General features: G+C 34.5%; 7 protein-coding genes across 7 annotated transcripts; 3 read left to right on the top strand and 4 right to left on the bottom strand.

Moving 5' to 3' along the window:
- Positions 1-471: 471 nt before the first annotated feature.
- cgd6_4590 (ankyrin-related protein, putative) lies at positions 472-1,446 on the top strand (the record flags this gene model as incomplete). Its single annotated transcript, XM_001388312.1, has 1 exon — positions 472-1,446. One exon carries the CDS (start codon positions 472-474, stop codon positions 1,444-1,446), a length of 975 nt encoding a protein of 324 aa, XP_001388349.1.
- A 480-nt stretch (positions 1,447-1,926) lies between these two features.
- On the bottom strand, positions 1,927-2,886 carry cgd6_4580 (RNA polymerase III C34 subunit; rpc34p ortholog; the record flags this gene model as incomplete). Its single annotated transcript, XM_627789.1, has 1 exon — positions 1,927-2,886. The coding sequence occupies one exon, from the start codon at positions 2,884-2,886 to the stop codon at positions 1,927-1,929; it is 960 nt and encodes a 319-aa protein (XP_627789.1).
- A 315-nt stretch (positions 2,887-3,201) lies between these two features.
- Positions 3,202-4,647, bottom strand: cgd6_4570 (glutamate synthetase, possible bacterial origin, beta-grasp+glutamate synthase catalytic domain; the record flags this gene model as incomplete). Its single annotated transcript, XM_627788.1, has 1 exon — positions 3,202-4,647. One exon carries the CDS (start codon positions 4,645-4,647, stop codon positions 3,202-3,204), a length of 1,446 nt encoding a protein of 481 aa, XP_627788.1.
- Positions 4,648-4,921: 274 nt separating this feature from the next.
- Positions 4,922-10,696, top strand: cgd6_4560 (myosin'myosin'; the record flags this gene model as incomplete). The annotated part of the gene is made up of 1 exon (XM_627787.1): positions 4,922-10,696. A coding segment is annotated over one exon (5,775 nt), but the record flags the coding sequence as incomplete, so codon positions are not given.
- A 268-nt stretch (positions 10,697-10,964) lies between these two features.
- On the bottom strand, positions 10,965-13,730 carry cgd6_4550 (UBP_znfinger+UBA; UBP5 like deubiquitinating enzyme with a UB hydrolase domain and two UBA domains at the C-terminus; the record flags this gene model as incomplete). The annotated part of the gene is made up of 1 exon (XM_627786.1): positions 10,965-13,730. The coding sequence occupies one exon, from the start codon at positions 13,728-13,730 to the stop codon at positions 10,965-10,967; it is 2,766 nt and encodes a 921-aa protein (XP_627786.1).
- Positions 13,731-14,671: 941 nt separating this feature from the next.
- cgd6_4540 (DHHC family palmitoyl transferase) lies at positions 14,672-15,643 on the top strand (the record flags this gene model as incomplete). Its single annotated transcript, XM_627785.1, has 1 exon — positions 14,672-15,643. The coding sequence occupies one exon, from the start codon at positions 14,672-14,674 to the stop codon at positions 15,641-15,643; it is 972 nt and encodes a 323-aa protein (XP_627785.1).
- Positions 15,644-15,858: 215 nt separating this feature from the next.
- On the bottom strand, positions 15,859-18,255 carry cgd6_4530 (hypothetical protein with transmembrane domain near C-terminus; the record flags this gene model as incomplete). Its single annotated transcript, XM_627784.1, has 1 exon — positions 15,859-18,255. The coding sequence occupies one exon, from the start codon at positions 18,253-18,255 to the stop codon at positions 15,859-15,861; it is 2,397 nt and encodes a 798-aa protein (XP_627784.1).
- Positions 18,256-18,313: the final 58 nt, after the last annotated feature.

Below are 18,313 nucleotides of genomic sequence, written 5' to 3'. Positions count from 1 at the left end.
TTGCATTGCTCGAGGATGAGAAGTTCCTCACAATTATAATTATAAATCATAGGATAATTGGAAAGGAATTGTACAAACAAAAAATTAAGGGCATTATTTGTTGTGGGTAAAGTGGCAGACTGCTGGTTTAGGACAAATAGTTAATTGGCAGTAGCCTCAATATAGAATTATCCTTAGGTTTTTCAGGCGTCAGAATGCCCAAGGGATTTTGATTGTGGTAGCTGAAGGATTTGTAAAGATTCAACACAAGAGGTGGCAAATAGAGTCTACCTTGAGAATTAATAGAGTAAACATATATTTTTTTGACATCTTTGTAATACTCACAATCTGTGCTTATTTTTGGTGAAATTAAATCAATTGAGAAACAGGAATAAATTATAAAGAATTTTTTTTAAATAACAATTTGACTAATAATTGTTTTTAAAATTATTGAATTAGAGAGGAAGTATAAACTGTGTCCTTTATTTTTCTATGGATAATCAACAGTCGGAGCTAGAAAGCACTAAATACAGTGAAAGCTCATCCAATACAAAAGCTTTAGCTAGCCTCAAAGGAAGCTTACCAGAGGACTGTTATTATAGTGCAGATGAGGATTTCCAACTTGAAAATGAGGAGGCGGTGAATACAAATCTGATAGCTCCAAGTGGAAGATTTTCAAACTCGAACAGGAGCAATGGATTAAAGACATTAGGAAATAGCAACCAAGTTTACAAACAAGATAATATTCGAAGCCAAAAACTGCCTTCATTTGGGTTTGAGAACAGATTTCAGGATAATATTAAAGGAAAGGGAAGGACTTCTGGTAGTATTTATCGGTTAGATAAGACTGAGAATGAAAAGGATACTTGCCAAGTTTGCGAGCTAGATACAAACTCAAGCTTGTCAGTATTGTCAAATTCTGAAGATAATATCTCAGAATTTAGTATATTAAGCGATACTGATGTATTTTCACTTCCTGCTGAAAGACAAAATTCATTAATACTTAAAGCTTCTAAGATTGGGAATCTTCAATTAGTTCGTCAACTAATTGCATCTCCCAAATTCAATGCAAATGCTACAAATGAAAAGGGGTTTTCTTCGCTTCACTGGGCTTCTCTTAAAGGGCATAGCCAAGTAGTTGAAGAATTGTTAAATGCCAATGCTGAACCCAATACTAAGAATGTTATGCTCTGTACTCCTTTGCACTTTTCAGCAAGCAATGGATTTGATGAGATAGTAAACAAACTATTAAATGCAGGAGCAAATCCAAATGCTGTGAGCGCTCTTGGAGATACACCTATATTTTCTGCCGCTTTTATGGGTCATGAAAATACTGTAAAAACATTACTTAAGAATGGTGCAGACCCAAGATACAAAAATAAGCAAGGCTTAACTCCTAAGGACGCAGCTGAATCACAAGGTCACTCAGAAATCGTAAAAATCCTGGAAGGCGCGTGCATGCAATAATTTTCAATTTGGACAAAATTATAGGTTGTCCACATGAATGCATGCATTCGTATATTGAGAATTGTATATTTTGAGGCCTATTAACATAAGAGTTTGGAAAATTGAATTGATTGTTGGCGATCTTTTTCTTCTGGACATTCCTAACAATGTTGTTGTTAGGATTCAGGAATTCGTATGGAATATTAATTATTAGAAAGTTTGTAAGGGAAAGGAGAGTTAGTAATGATGCTGAGCAATGATAATGCAAATTTCCATGTATAGGTAATAAGCTTAGAGGAGATGGTAGTTTTTAGGGATAGGAAGATAGGATATATAGACGAGATTCAGAAAACTGTTTAGGATTTAAGTCTCTAAGTTTAATAATATTTAAAAATCATTTGTTTATTTTCATCAAGTACTTAGTGAATAATAGGAGTATAAATTATAATAATAGATTATCCTAGGATAGAGAGGATGCAATATAGATGGGCTGAAGTTATTTTATTCTGGCAGTAAAGGTTTGCAATTTTTTAGCGAGTAATCAATATATTTACATAATTGAGGGCAGGGAAGTATTTGAGATTCAAATGACCAAGAGCATGTTTCAAAAACAGGGCAAGCCAAACAAGGAACATCTTCTGCCTCTGGAGTAACAGAGAGGGATTCTGGCCATTTTAAGCACATGAAAAAATTTTCATTTGAATTAGAATTTCCTCCTTTGACACATATAATTTTAAGTTCAACAATAAGCATATTTATTACGGATTGTAGATCCGAGAGTGATATATTCTTTCTTGCGGAAGAAGAATCCATATTCATATCATAATTGATGAATTCAAGTATTTCTTGGAGGGTACACTTTCTTTTGCTGTCTATAAAGGATATAATCTTTTCCTTAATACTATCTACAAAAGCCATATCAAACTCTCCGTTTTCGTAGAAAGTACCTCCAGAAAGCTCTTTAGAAGGTTCTAAGGAAGCTAAAATGTAAACTTTTCTATTCTTAACATGGATACTTTTAACTGGCCGGATAAGATTCCAATCATTGCATAATACCTTTACTGCTCGTTGTACAACATGTGTTTGTAAACCTGTATTTTTTCTAATATCAGCGGTCCAAATTCCTTGGTTACCTGCATCTTCTATTGAGCAAAAAACGAGATACTCCTCATTGGAGAGTTTATTAAGTTTACATGCGACTTCTTCAGTTCTTAATTGAAAAACTACTTTATTATTTACAGAGCTTAATAATCCAGATGGCCTATTTTTTTTTACAGAGCAAAGCCTTTTCTCGGTAAAAATATTCAGTACTCGTACAATTACAGAATTGTCCCAGCCTAATGATTTCAAAGAGTCAGGACTGAGCTCGTTATTGTTCTGACAACCATGAATATACGCCTCCTGCAATATAGCAGCTGTAATTTGCGTCTTACTGCCCCCAGCACCTCCAGGTTGACTCATTCATAAATAGAAAATAACTTAGTAACCCTTGAAAAGCTTGGCAAATTTCTCAAGTACTTTGTATTCTCTTATTTTTCTTATTACCTAAATCTTCATTTACGAGTATTTAAATTGATTTATTGACACTTGGCGCCCACTACGTGTAGCGCCAACTTACAAAACATGCAACGGTAATTTGTATTCTTGCATGCATAACAGAACTGGAGCAAGAGAGAGAAATTTAGTAAAGAGAAAATAAAAAAAGTTAGTGTTTAAAACTGAATATTTGTATATAAGTGGGCTTGAGTTTTCAAAATATCATTTAATGTTTATAATTCAGTCATAATACAGTTCAAACTCTTTGGGGGTTGGAAAAGACTCAACTAGAACAACCTCGTCGCGTTTAAGCTTAATGTAGTTGAGAATAAACTCATGCGAAAAAACTCCATCTTTGATAAGGAATTCGTAATCTTCTTCAAGGTTTTGAAGAGCCTCAGTAAGTGATTTTGGCAAATTATATTCGTTACTTTGAGACTTAATGGTATTCAAGTAAGCAGCTGGGTGTATTTTATGCAAAATACCATCAATTCCAGCACACAAAATGGCGGAAAAAGCCAAATGAGGGCATGCAGATGAGTCAGGGATTCTAAATTCGATTCTTTGGGTTTTTGTACATGAAAACCCTGACAAAGGTATTCTAATAGAAGAGCTTCTGTCACCAGCTCCATATGAAAGCTTAGTTGGAGTTTCATAGCCAGTAGCAAGTCTTTTATAACTATTGGTTGTGGGATTTGTAAAGGCCATAATAGCCTTTGCATGGGAGAGTATTCCACCAATGAAGTAAAGAGCCTGGTTGGATAAATTATAATAACTTGATTCAGGGTCAAAGAATATGTTCTTTTCGTTTTTCCAAAGAGAAATATTGATATGCATTCCACTCCCATTATCATTTCCAAGTGGTTTTGGCATAAATGTGGCAGTTTTGTTATTTCTATGTGCAATTCCTTTTATAAGATATCTGATGGATTCAACAATATCAGCTGACTGAACAAGGGTTGAGCAATGAACACCAATTTCATGTTGGCAGGTTGCAACCTCATGGTGATGCTTTTCTACTGTTACTCCAATATTCTCAAGCTCTTCAAGAATTTCACTTCTCAATGATAAATCTCTATCTACGGGATAAGGAGCGCAATATGCCTGTTTTAGAGGTCTTCTACTTGCAAGATTTGGTCTATTATGGGGGTAGAAAGTTGCGTTGTTACCAGAATTCCAATAAGCCTCATCGCCGTCTAAACAAAAATAGCTGTGGTTTGGTGAGTTATTATAGCTGACAGACTCAAATACAAAGAATTCAATTTCTGGTCCAATAAAACATTTATCAGCAATCCCGGATAATGAAAGAGCTTCTTGAGCTCTTTTTGAGATTGATCTAACACAACCAGGGGAAGGTTCTCCAGTATGGAATAATACAAAACAAGCAACATGGAGGGTTTTCCTGTCAAAAAATGGGTCAATCCAAACCTTCTCAAAGTCTGGAACGACGATCATATCCGAGAAGTCTCCAAACTGCATCCCTCTTACTGAGCTAGAATCGAATGCAATTCCTTTTTGTATATCTTTACCAGATTTAAACGAATTTGAACTAATTGTAATATGATGAAGGGATCCAAAAGTATCACAAAATGAGTAGTTCAAGTATTCAATATTTTCCGTCTGAATAGCGGAGTAAAGCTCATCAAAACTTCTGCATACGAAACTGGAAACTTTGAAGTTATTCATTCCTTGTACTATTAAAATTGAATAAAATAAAAGTCCCAGAATATGGGATGACAAATTAACAGTTCCCTAAATAAGAAAAAATTATGCATTTCAGTCGAACGAACCCCATGCTCCTCATTCTATCCCGGATATCTTGAATTTGCATTTTATAGCAAAAAACATGTATGGAGACCTTTTCCCGGTTAAAGGATGCTGAAAATCGTAAAGGCGCCAAAATTGGAGATCAATTAACCCCGGTCTAAATGCATTGAAAAATTTAATGTTTTTTTATTAAAGTTTAAAGCTTCAAATAGAGAAAGTAAAAAATTCAAGGCTCTTTTTGAAGGATTATTGCCACAATTCTCTGGAAGTACTTATGAAGAACTCCAGAGATCTGGACTCAGGGACTGGCCTTTTTGGGCCAGGGTCACTTGTATGGATTCCATGTCCCAAAGAGGTTTGGAGGCCTGGCGTTGTCTCTAGAGTGGATGATTCACAGATTTCAGTCAAAGTTTCAAATGTGGTTGATGAGTTAACACTTGAGGAGGTTTCAGAGGAAGTTGTTTTTAAACTTCCTTTGGAGGTTGGATCTAACATGGCGGGGGGGCAGCTTCATATTAGAGCAGCTGAGCAACTTTCAGATTGTGGTGTGGTTACTCCGGACGATCTTTGCGAACTTACTCATCTCCATCAGCCTTCAATTTTGCATGCAATTAATTCTAGGTTTGATCTTGATAAGATTTACACATTTACCGGCCCAATTTTAATTGCAGTAAATCCATATAGAACTTTGGAAGGTTTCTATTCTATGGAAATGATTCAGAAGTTTAGGCTGAAGAGTAATTCCGATATTCCACATGTGTTTAGTGTTACTAATAAGGCATATACTGGAGTTTGTACTCAAAAGAAGTCTCAAACAATATTAATAAGTGGGGAATCTGGAGCTGGAAAGACTGAAACAACCAAGTTTGTTCTTCAATTTTTGACAGTTGTTGGATCATCTAACAATAGTGTTAGCTCTGGTATTGGTGATTCAGGTACTGGAAATGAGAAAAGATATTCATTTGTTGAGGATCAGATTATTCAGAGCAATCCTCTTTTAGAAGCTTTTGGAAATTCTCAAACTTTGAGAAATAACAATTCCTCAAGGTTTGGAAAGTTTATCGAAATTCAGTTCTCTGAGTTGACTTCTAATTCAACTTTGGAGTCTGATTCAAGTTCAATGTGCATTAGCAGTGCCTGTATAAATACTTATTTGCTTGAAAAAGTCAGAGTATGCCATCAACAAAAAGGAGAGAGGAATTTTCACATATTTTATCAGCTTTGCTCTGCTGCTAAGCATATTATTTCTCAAGGATCTTCTCATGAAGAGAATCTGATATACAGATTCCCTTCACATAATACAGAGTCCATATTATTTTCGCGTAAAAATTCAGAGAATGTTGTCTTGAATCCTCATATGGCACAATTAAGGGAGCAATTATTCTCGAATCCTATGGAAATAGATCTCTCTCACATAGTTTCAGAGAAGAATTTTAAGTACTTGGAGGGTTCAGAATGCCAGGAAACTGACTTCCACCAATTTGAAAGGACATTATATGCTGTAAGAACTATGGGAATTACGAATGACCAACTTTATAATATCATCAAAATAATTAAAGCAGTCATGTTCTTGGGTAATATTACATTTATAGAAAATGAAGGAGAGTCATCAATTCCTCATGAATCATGTTTCCAAGACTTGGAAATTGTTTCTTCATTACTTTCTATACCTAAGGATGATATTGTTCGTCTATTAACTTGCCGAAAGATTCAGTTAAGAGAAGGAGAAATAATGAAACATTTAAGCGTACAAGAAGCTGAAACAACAAAAGATGCAGTTTCAAAAGCATTATATTCTCTAGTATTTGACTATATCTTGCATTTAGTAAACACTCAGATATCTAGAGCAAGAGAAAATGAAACTAATGATGCTCACCAAGAAAAGGATAAAAAGGATTTGTATTGTGGGATTCTGGATATTTTTGGTTTTGAATGCTTTCCAAATAACAGTTTTGAGCAGCTTTGTATTAACTTTGCAAATGAAAGATTACAACAAATATTTAATGATTATATTTTCAACATTGAGCAGGACTTGTATATACAAGAGGATATTAGTTGGGATCCAATTGATTTTCCAGATAATGGAGATTGTGTTCAATTATTACAACAACAAAAGCCAGTTTTGGGAATTCTTCCAGCAATAGATGAAGAGTGTTTTGTTCCACAGGGATCAAATATTGGATTATTGAATAAATTAGTCAAGGAATATAGCGGAAAGAATACCAGGTTTGATATTGTTAAAAAGAAGCCAAACAACTTTGTGGTAGTCCACTATGCAGGCCCTGTTTCATACTGTGTTGATAACTTTATAGAGAAAAATAAAGACCAACTTTCTCATTATTCCACTGAAGTTTTATCAAGCTCAGAGAATCCTTGGGTTTCAGATTTGATAAAAGCTAAATTCTCAGATCATATCTTAGATTCTGAATCAAACACCAAGTTAAAACGTCAACAAACTCTTGGATCATCTTTTAGAAATCAGTTAAACAAACTAATTTCAACTATTAAGCAAACAAATCCTCATTTTATCAGATGCATCAAACCAAATAGTAACAACTCCCCAGACGAATTTGATAGAATTTCTGTCTCAGAACAACTCAAGTATGGTGGAGTACTACAAGCTATCCAAGTTAGTCGTGCTGGATATCCTGTAAGATTTCCACATTTTGAATTTCTACTTGATTATATGATACTTTTTTCACCATGTGGACAACTTTCTATTAGTAAGTCTAGAGATGAATATGGTAGATGGTGTAGAAGTATATTAAATTCAGGTCAAGTTCAAGAAACAAAGAATGTAACTTCTTTGTCTGAATCAAATAATACAAGAAAGAGTCAGATCATTGAGTTAATGGAGAATTTAAATTCTTCTGGGTTGATTTCAAAACATGAACAAACCACTCAGTGGGCAGTTGGACTTACTAGAGTGTTTCTGAAGATTGAAGCTTTTCGAGATCTTGAACAACTTAGAGTACGTGTCAGAGATACAGCTTCTACAAAGATTCAGAGTCTGTGGAGGATGATTTTGTGTCGCAATCAATACTCGAAGGCTATTAAAGCCATTATTACCATCCAGAGTATCTGGAAAGGAGTTCTTTCCAGACGAAGATTTAAGTTATTACTTAAAGAAAAGGCTGCTTTGAAAATTCAGACAATTTTCCGAGGACACGTTGCGCGCCAAAAGTTGAAATGCATGCAGTTATGTGTCAAAATGATTCAATCAAGATGGAGGGTATATTTGAGAAGAAAGGAAGCTGAAGAGAAATTGTATATCCGAAGGGTTTGTTTAATTCAGTCAACATTTAGGATGTATTTGCAGAGGAGATACTTTATTCGACTGTCAGGAAGTGTTTTGAAGGCTCAAATATTATGGAGGGGAAAACTTGCAAGAAGACAGTTCCAGAAGTTAAAGGAGGAGAAGAATGAGTTTAGTGAATTATTTGCAAAATACCAGGAGGCATTGATAGAGATTCAGAAATTAAAGGGCAATTGTTCACGTTTGGAGGACCAACTTTATAAGGCTTTATCAGAACGTAATTCTCTAAAGGATGAGAGAGAACAGCTAAATCAGGAGCTTTTGGCTCGTAAGACTGAAGAGAGAACAGTTTCTGATTTGGGTACTATTTCTGATAGTATTGATCATGATCATAATCAGGACCAAAATCAGAATAAGAATCAGGTTTCACAAAATATTGATAGCAGTAATTCGATATTGGGGGTATCATCTCAAATCCAGAGTCAAAGAGAAGAGAAGGAGGTTGCGAACGGATTAGAGATTTCAAAACAACAAGAAATAATAAAAAGACTTTTGAGGTTATCTTCATATCCTTTTTCAAAGTTAGGATTGTTGGAATCGATTCCAGAAATATTGTTTCCTCGTGATTCTCGCTCAATTGTATTAAATTACCAGGATAGACAGATCGGACTTTTGTTAGCAGGATCTTCAGGGAGTGGTGACAAACAACTTCTTAAGAAGTTTATGGATGAAATTGGCGCAGGTTCAGTTGACGAAAATAACTTACAGGTATTCACAATTGAGTTATCAAATATCCCAGGAGCCCATGTCATCTCTTCACAAGAATATCTAAAAAATGCTTACAATGGTCCAGAAGGTTCTAACCATAGAGTTAGGGAATCAAGTGTTGGAGAGAGATGGCCATTAAATATAATGAGTATTACAGCCTTAGAAGAAGATGAATCACGTCAACAAATTGAAAGCTTTCTAACAAGAACAAGAGTTGCAATTTTTGTTTATGACGTGGCAAACATTGAATCTTTCAAAGCTTTAGAAGAAGGTACTGGTAATCATGATTTTTTGATATTTAGAAAAGCTATAGAAAGTGGATGTAAGGTAGTTTTGTTTGGAAGTCTATATAGAGTAATACACGAATCAGCAAAAATAGAGGTTGATATTGAACAAGTAAGAAAGATCTCCAGCGATTTGGATATAATATCAATAGAGTCAGATTCAATTTCGTCTTTAATTTCATCAATTGTGGGGATTATTAATACCAGAAATCATTTGGATATAAAAATTACACAACAAACTGAAGGAATCCCATTTGGAGCTGAAAATAACACCCTCAGAGGTGAAATGGTTGATAAAGATGAACTGGCTTTAACACTAGAAAGAAATACAATGCAACAAAAACAGTTAAATAATTCTCTCTTTTCCAAATTTAATGATGGAATTAGAGCATTTGGTCTTAGAATTCCAAAATTCCCGGTACCTAAAATAACATTAGATAGAAATGAATTTCTAATTCCAACATTAGACTTGGAAGAAGCAGCTAACATTACTCAAGTTGAAAAACAGGGAGGAATTGGGCCAGTTATTAATATTAAAGATGATCAGAATAGTTCAGTTACTCATATTGTATTTTGTAGAGATATACCAACTGAACCACATACAATGCTTTTGGTTGCAAGAAAGAATGGGGTAATTCACGCATATTATTGCTACAAGACTCGTTTAGAAGACAGTATTGCTGATGAAAATTCATCTTTGGAATGGTCCGGAAGAGTAGAAGAAGCATATTCAAGAAAAGCGCATAATAGAGCAATCACCTCTTTAGCTCTTTCTCCAGATGAATCTGAATTCTTATCTACATCCATTGATATGACAGTAAGGAGATTCCTAACAGCTACTGGTCATGCTATTAGCTTATTTTCAGACAACTCTCCAGTACTTGTTGGCTCCTACTTACCATTTCTACCATCTCTATTTATTGTCTCATCTTCTAAGCCACTGCTTAGAATTGTGAATGTAGATGTCGGAGTTGCTCAAAAGATTAAAACTGATTCAACTATCAGAGCTTTATGTTTTGATAGTACTGGAATTTACTGCTTTGCTGCATGCAAAGAAGGAAGGATTTATGTTCTTGTAAACATAGCAGCAAAGTCTTCATCAAGAACTTCAACAGAAACTGATTTCAGATTTACTGATAAGAGGGGAATGCAGGTTTGTAGCAGAGCTATAACAAATATGCTTTATGTCCATGGATCATCTGACTATTCTAATGTCAGAAAAACGCATGCAAATAGTGCTATCGGCGCGGGATTTGGCGGGCTTTCTTCATTATTACCGGTATTAGTGGTAAATGCAGCAGATTCAACAATAACTATAATAGATATTCGGTTGCAAGCTCCAACTGGTCAGATAGATATTTCGAATGTTCCTCATGTAGTTTTACAGGTGAGGTTCAGGATTCCGAATCCTCATTCATTGATGCCTTTGAGGTCATGTTTTTCATCTAGGAATGGTCTATGGGTAGCATCTGCAGCAGAGGATTGTTCTGTAAGGGTTTTCCAGTTAAATAATGATTCATGCGAAAAAGAGAATTTAGCTTTAGTTGGTCACTCCGCTCCAGTAATAAGTACTGCAGTGAATGCATCATCAACACTGTTAGCAAGTGGGGATGCGGATGGAATTGTCATAATTTGGAGAAGGTTTTCTTCAAGATCATAAGAATGTGGACTTTAGAACAGGTACTTATCTCAATAAAAATATAGAAGATTTTGGGGGGGGGGGGGAGGAAGAGGATGAATTAGAAATTAGTTATAATAAGGCTTTCTACTCCTAATAAAACTTAAAATTTTGTTTACAACGGTTTTAGCTAAATCGCTTGCCTATTTTATGTATTATTAATGATGCATAATGAGTTACCTTTTTTACTATATTTATAGGTATCGCCATATTTATTGTTATTAAGATAATTTTTAGTCGGTAATTTAGCTTAGTTAGTTCTGCGATATAGATAGATATACCCTTTTTCCTTATGGGGAAAATCATCCTCTTTACTTAAATAAACTTTTGTATCATTAAATCTTACCCATATAGAGGAAGAACAGGACGATTCAGTTGGCTGGTTAGATGGATTAATAGAGGAATCAATCTTTCTTTTATTATAACATATGTAGTGTCCGCTATGAACACTTTTTCCTAGATGGCAAATAACTCCAATTAATTCATATTTTCCTGGTCCATCATCAAGTTCTATGAGTTTTGAAGAAAGATCTGGCCCAACTGATACTTGTTGTTGTAATTGTGTATCTTCAAAACTTTCAATAATTGAAGGATCATCAAAAATCATTTGTATAGCTCTCTCTAAGTTTTGATTTGAAATTTTGAATGCTTTCTCTGCAATATCTCTTGAACAACAACATATTGAAATAATATTCTCAATAGCTTCTAGATCCTGGTGAGATGCTGAATTATTGGTTTTGGAAGTATTTGAAGCAGATGAGGAAGAAGATGATGATGATGAATCGGATGAAGTCAAATCCATAGAATTGATTGAGTCAATATTTGTCAGTATCCAATTAATACATATATCTATATCTGTTGAGAAAGTATTCTTAACAGCCAGTTCAGCATGTGATTTGGTGAATCCCAAATCCAAAACAGAATTCACCAGAGATTCTGGAACCTGGACTTCTTCTTTTAAAGATTTATTAACTTCATCTACTCCTTCAGGGAAAGGCTTTTCACCAGGTTTTAGCTCTTCAGAATCTCTTAAAGATTCTAAATCTAAGAAATTTGGGACTTTAACACTTAAGTTAATTTTCTTAGGTCTCCAATCTTCTGATAAATAGAATCTTTGCATATGTATAATGAGGTATTTTGGCATAGATTTAATAAAATTTGATTTTCCAGCCTTACCCAATTGATTTGTACAAGGAGAGAGAAAACTTTCTACTATCTCTTCTTGCCTCCAATTGGAAAGTAAGAGGGAAATATCGCTAAAACATTCGTGATCATCATTCATATCTTGTTCTTTAAGATGATTAGATTTAGGAGTAGCTAAATCTTCACCATCCTCACCAAAGGCATGTTTTGGCTTTTTGGTTTGCCTAGTGTCTGAACTATAAGTAATTAAATCCTTAGGTATTGGTAGTGATAATACATTATTTAACTGAGAAGTAAGCTTTACAGATCCTGTTTGTTTACATTCAAGTCTTTCTCCAATGAAGAAACTGAAAAGATTAATAAATTGTTGAATTAACTTCTGAATTTCCTGTGAAGAATGATTGTAATACTTTTTAAGATCATCAGATAGCTTTTCTTGAAGGAAGGTAAAATATTCAAGAGTATCTTGCTGGTGGGATGAAGAAAACTCAGGATTACCTTTAGAAATAGTTCTTTTTAGTATTGAAGGAAGAATATGCACTAAACAAGGATTGACTTCACTTTCTGTTAAAGATTCAATGATATTTTCATTAATACCTTTCTCTTTAAGCTCAGAAATAGCTTTTTGAATATCTTTAGAACGAGATGAAATCTTATAATTACGATCATTAATTACATCATTTGTAAGTAAAGCCTTAATTACTTTAGAAAACTGAATTACAATACTTTCTCTTGGCCTTGTTTTTTGAATAAAATATTTGGAGTAAATTTCCAGTAAATCTTGAAAATGGATTGAAAAAAGCTCTCCTACTTCTGGAATAGATGCAAGAAGTTGCAAAACTACGTTAACATAACAAGAGTTACCAGAGTTCTCAAGTCCTACAAGAGCTGTTAGTAAATCACCTTTTTTAAATAGTTTATTCATTGGTAAAAAACTACCACATTCTTCAGATTCTGTTCCACTTGTCAAATCTAACTTGTTATTCTGCTCAATTTGCATTTCTGTTAAACTTTTTTCAGTCTTTTCAAGTTGCCCAACATTTATTCCAAATACTGAAAGATGTTTTACTAGATGAGGATCCAGAACCAAATCATCCTCTTGTGGATCGTAGGAAAACACATCCGCATTTCCAAACTGAGTTATTGTTCCCAACTTAACTGCCAAAGGTCTTTCTGTATGTTGTTGATAGTGAAGTAAAGCCGCTCCTTCATCCTTTCCATCAAAGCAACCACCTCCAACTCCGTATAACCTTCTTCCACATCCAATAAATCCATCTGATAAATTTAACCATAAATTTGTACTTGCTCCACAAGTCTCACATGTCCAACCTTTAGGAGAAATTTGCTTAGGAGAAGATACCTGAAAAAGATTCTCAGCATGCCTTGAAACTTTTCTTTCTTCAGCCCAGGCAACCAAAGAGTCCGTATCTTTGCTTAATTCCATGTTCTGGTCGTATTGGATTATATAATTAAGCCTTTCAGAAAGTTCTTTATGAACCCGGCTATCCGTCAATTCCATTACTTCCATATCTGGAAAAGATACCAAACCGTATTGGAATAAGTCCTCAAAAAATGGCTTCTCTGGAAAGTATCCTCCCTCTTTGCCTATTGACAAATTTGTGGGATTATCAATATTTTCTGGGTGATATTTTCTAGTGCCTTTAATACTCAAATAAAGCCTACAGCCACTCTGACTATAATCCCATTCAAGAAAATCCCTACTATATGCTTCAAAATTCTTCAAATTAACGTAGAGCCCCCCTTCAGAGAAAGAATCCTTAAATGACAATTGACATTGTGCTTTGTAAACCGGATCCTTTCTTTCTATCTTACTTCCAATAAGCTTTAAATACTCCTCAAAAAGTTCATTCATTCTTTTTTTTCCCCTAAAAAAGACTTTTAGGACGAAGAAAAAAAAATTAATAAATTAAAAAATTCACCCAAATTTAATTAAGTGATTTAAATATCTGCAAGTGTGGGGTTCTTTTGTGTACACCGGCGCATGCAATGCATGTAATTGACACGTAATTCAAAATCTGACAAAAAAATTACACGTAATTGCCAAATTATGAATTATAAATTTAAATTTCAAAAAAAATTATTAATTTAATTATCCTTTGAGTAAATATTTTCCAGAATCTTTCTATTCGTAATTTGTCTAAAACATTTAACTCCTCTCCCCCCTCTCGATCAATTTCAGCTCTGAGAAATTGAATACTAATATTAGCATTACAAAGCTACTAATGCTATTTTTATTTAAATGTCTCTTGCACAAAAAAAAAAAAGAATTGGTATTCAAATAGTGAAAAATATACCAACAACAGAAACAATAGTCACTGTAGGATATGCGACTGCTAAGCTTTATATTTAATCCCTTAATCTATTCCTTCCTTACAGTGCTGATATGTATTCACATATACTTTTTCTGCGTTCTCTTACTGAGAATACTTCTCCCCTTCTTTTCTTTATTACCCTATTTAATTCTATTACTCCTAATTCAATCACACAATTTGTAACCATATAGGCGCCAAAGACAAAACAGCGTGTGGCGCCACAGCTGTAGGGTGGGGTTACATGCTGAATGTGAGGATCAAAAAAAGTCGCAATAGAGAAGAAAAGAAAAAGAAACTAAAGGAAGCGGTTCTAATGCAGGATAATTTTGGAATATTCTGAATTTAATATTCCGGACTACAAATTCTCCGCATAAAGTTCAGGTGGAAGAGCACAAACAAAACTAGCGAGTTACAAAGCTTATGAAATTAATAATATTAGTATAGCAGGTAAATAATAAATAGTTAGCCAATACTCACTCTGATGAATTCTGGAGGTTTGCCGGCAAGCTATTCAGCTAGAAAACGCAAAAATGGTGCGTGTTTTCTGCTATTCATTATGACTATGATTGCTTTGCTGTATGCTTGTTATTTTGTGATTCTATTACAGCCATTGTTTGAGATTTACTATATAGGAGCATCAGTATCAGCAGCATTCCATCTTGTTTTTGCTTTGTTTTTGATATCTTTCTACCAATGCACAAATACAGAGCCAGGAAGAGTTCCAGCAAAATGGGGATTTAGAGTTGGAGATGAATCCAAAAGAAGAAGATATTGCAAAGTCTGTCAGGTTTGGAAACCTGATAGAACCCATCATTGCTCAGAATGTGGAAAATGTGTTTTGAATATGGATCACCATTGTCCATGGATCAATAATTGTGTTGGATTCTATAATCGGAAGTTCTTTATTCAACTTTTAATATATGCTCAACTTTCTCTTTTGTTTTTATTTGTTCAAGGTACAATGTTTCTAGTTGAGCAATATATTACTTTATGGCCATATAATCATGGTACTGATCCAACTCCGCTTGGAAGATCTATTGAAGCCATAAAGCTTACATCTATTATTGTTATGTTAGTTTTTGTTACACCACTATTACTTGCATTATTCCCCTTCTCAAGACTACATATTGGCTTTATTGTTCGAAATTTAACCACTATTGAAAGCTTAAGCCCTCAAAGTCCTGAATATGGGAGATATGATCTAGGGCCTGAGAGAAATATACAACAAGCATTTGGGCATAATCCTATGCAATGGTTTTGTCCATTCAACACTAAGTCATCAAGGCCTGTTGGAGATGGTGTAAGGTGGCCAGTTAGGTGCCCTGAAGTAGATGATCTTGAAATGGGGCAAATTCCAATTTATAGCCATCAAAATATTAATGATAGAAATACTTATCATGGCCACCAGAATCTTTCTCCCTATAATAATAGTGGAGTATATCATCAACTATAGCTAATTGGGAACTACTAACTTGTCAATTCTAAACGAAACATATTAGAATCAATCCTTGTAGGGCCTCTAACTTATATATATATTTACTCTAAATGATACATACCTCTTTATTTTCTACTTTCTACTATACTATATATAAATTTATTTTCCATAGAGTCGTCTTAATTCTTATCTATATTTAGGTTTCAATCAATCTTGAAAAGTAACCAATATTTTTATATTGTAAGAGACTGAGCACATTTAGCTAATCCATTTGAGAGATGGAGTAAAATCTCATTATTCTCTTCCAATCTAGTAGTTAAGTTCAAAATAGAATTTAAGTCTTTAGAATCGGTTATCTCTTCAGTATAATCAATATTACTGGGATTCTGGGCTACAATTGATTTACTTTTCAAGATCATTTGACAGATAGAGCTTGGATCATCAGAGAATACCACTCTTTCAATTCCTGTATCTGAATTTGATAGATGGCTGCTTATCATCTTAATTTTACCTCCCACAAATCCAAGCTTTTTAATAGTTTCTGCCTCAACCAGTATATCTTCAGATTTCTCAGCATATTGTCTTCCGTGAAATGTTGCAATAGATAGGAGTAATAATGCAGTTAATAGTGATCCAAAGATCGTGTAAGCTCCCAAAAAGTGCCTATCTTTGATCATTTGAGACTTATTTACTATTTTTAAATTTCTCAGAATTCCCTGTACTCTTTTAATTATTTTTCTCTTGTATTTATCCGTATATATCCTGTAAATATATATATTGAACTTGAGTATCTTTTTAGCAGTAGCTTGAATATAAATATCAGGAATATTCAATATTCTAATCTTCTGAAGAATTCTTGTCCAGCTTACTTTACTTTTGGAATTCATCTTACTCCTCTCACTTTTTGCACCATCTGACTTTATTGGATTAGAATAATTTTGTGGAACTTCCACCATTCTTTCAGTACCAGCAAGATTCAATATTTTTGGCTTCTCTTCAGTTGAAGAGGAGTTGATTTCTTTCTTTTCTCTTATCCCAGATATATTTTCAGTCGTAATTTCTGTAATATTAAACGCTACCGTTGTAGTAGAAGTAGTAGCAGTATTGTTTAAGTTACTGGTTATGTTGGCAATGGATGTCTGTAGATCCGCAATTAATGGTTTTTTTGAACTGGAATCGACTTTATGTTCTAATTGAGTACACATATTATTCACTTGATCGGTAAATTCCTGCCAAATAGAATAAAAAGAGCAATTTTTCTTTTCTGTTTCCATCTTCTTTAAAGGCCCCAATCTCTGCTTAGACTCCTTTCTCTGTTCTTTATCATCTTCTGTGAGACCTCTCGTGACATTCAAACCATCAAACTCTGAATTTGTTAGGCAAGTCTGGTTAGAAGAAGGATCTAAAACTCTTAGGGACTCAAAAATATTTGTATTTACATTCAAACATCGGTACCTGTCTTTGAAACGTGCTTCAGAATCTTCTATTTCTTTTGAATTAAATTTCAAATCTTTGTATTGTTTATGCTTTTTATGTTTAGTCGTCTTGGGATTATCTCCTCTACTAGATCCTAGACGAGCAGATTTAGGAGATTCCAGGCCCTCCCCTTTATTTGATTCTCTAGAAACCTTTTTTAGAGCAGAATCATCCGTCCTGCTTGATTTTCTTTTGCTTTTATCTCTGCTTGAAGACGCTGCTTTCTTTAGTGACTTTTGCTTGATATTAGTGCTTGGCCCCTGTCTCGTTGCTTCTGTTGTGATATTCTTTCCAGAACCTACGTATCCCTCTCCTAAGGCTGTTGCTTCGCTAGGAACGTCAGCAACCTTCCCAGAACTTTCAACTCCTATATTTAAAGTTTCATTGGTATTTTTTGTATAAAAATCTGCCTCAGCTTTCATAATTGGAACTACTGAAGAAATAGAACCGTTAATATTAGCACTAACCGAATTATTAGCATTAGCTGAGTCATTTGCACTAACTGAAACATATGGAGTATTTTGGGTTTGGTTCCCCTCCTTAGGTTCCTGTCCAGGAGTTTGAATTGTTTTAATATGCTTCTTCATATGAACATTTTCCGTCTTTATCTTAACTTTGTCAGATAAGGTATCTGAGTCCTCAATAACTCCGCTTTCTGGCTTTTTCTTCTCTTCACTACTATTACTATTTGTTGTTGCCTCGCCATCTTCACTTTCTCCTTCACTTTTTCTTTTCGATCTCCCCAAAGAACTAACCCCAGACGCTTTGGATTTCTCCTGAGACTTCTTCTCACCCATTACTTTAGCCTCACCTTTTTGCTGAACAGCTTCCCGAGCCACGTGGTGGTGCTCCTTCCCCTCAATCCCAACTTCTGCATCTCCTTTTGCCTCAGTTTCCTTTTTGGTTTCCTCTCCTGTCCTCTTTTTAACTTTTATATCAGCCTTTCCTTTACTCACTTCTTCCGTACTACGTACTATCTCTTGCTTGTCTTCGGTCTGACCTTCCCGAGCAGTATCTAAACCAACTGCTACTTTGTTCACTTTATCAGCAGCATTGCCAATAATCCCCTCTTCCATCTCATTTTTCTCAAATTCACTATCAAAGCTTAAAAAACTCTCTATATCCCCAATTTCCTCATCCTGCTCCGTATCCATATATATTCCCCCGTCTTCTTCACTATAGATGCTTTCCACTTCATCTCCAACCTCCCTT

The sequence above is a fragment of the Cryptosporidium parvum genome, chromosome 6, assembly GCF_000165345.1.
Source record: "Cryptosporidium parvum Iowa II chromosome 6, whole genome shotgun sequence".
Lineage (NCBI taxonomy): Eukaryota > Apicomplexa > Conoidasida > Eucoccidiorida > Cryptosporidiidae > Cryptosporidium > Cryptosporidium parvum.
This window is presented reverse-complemented; position numbering and strand designations above follow the sequence as displayed.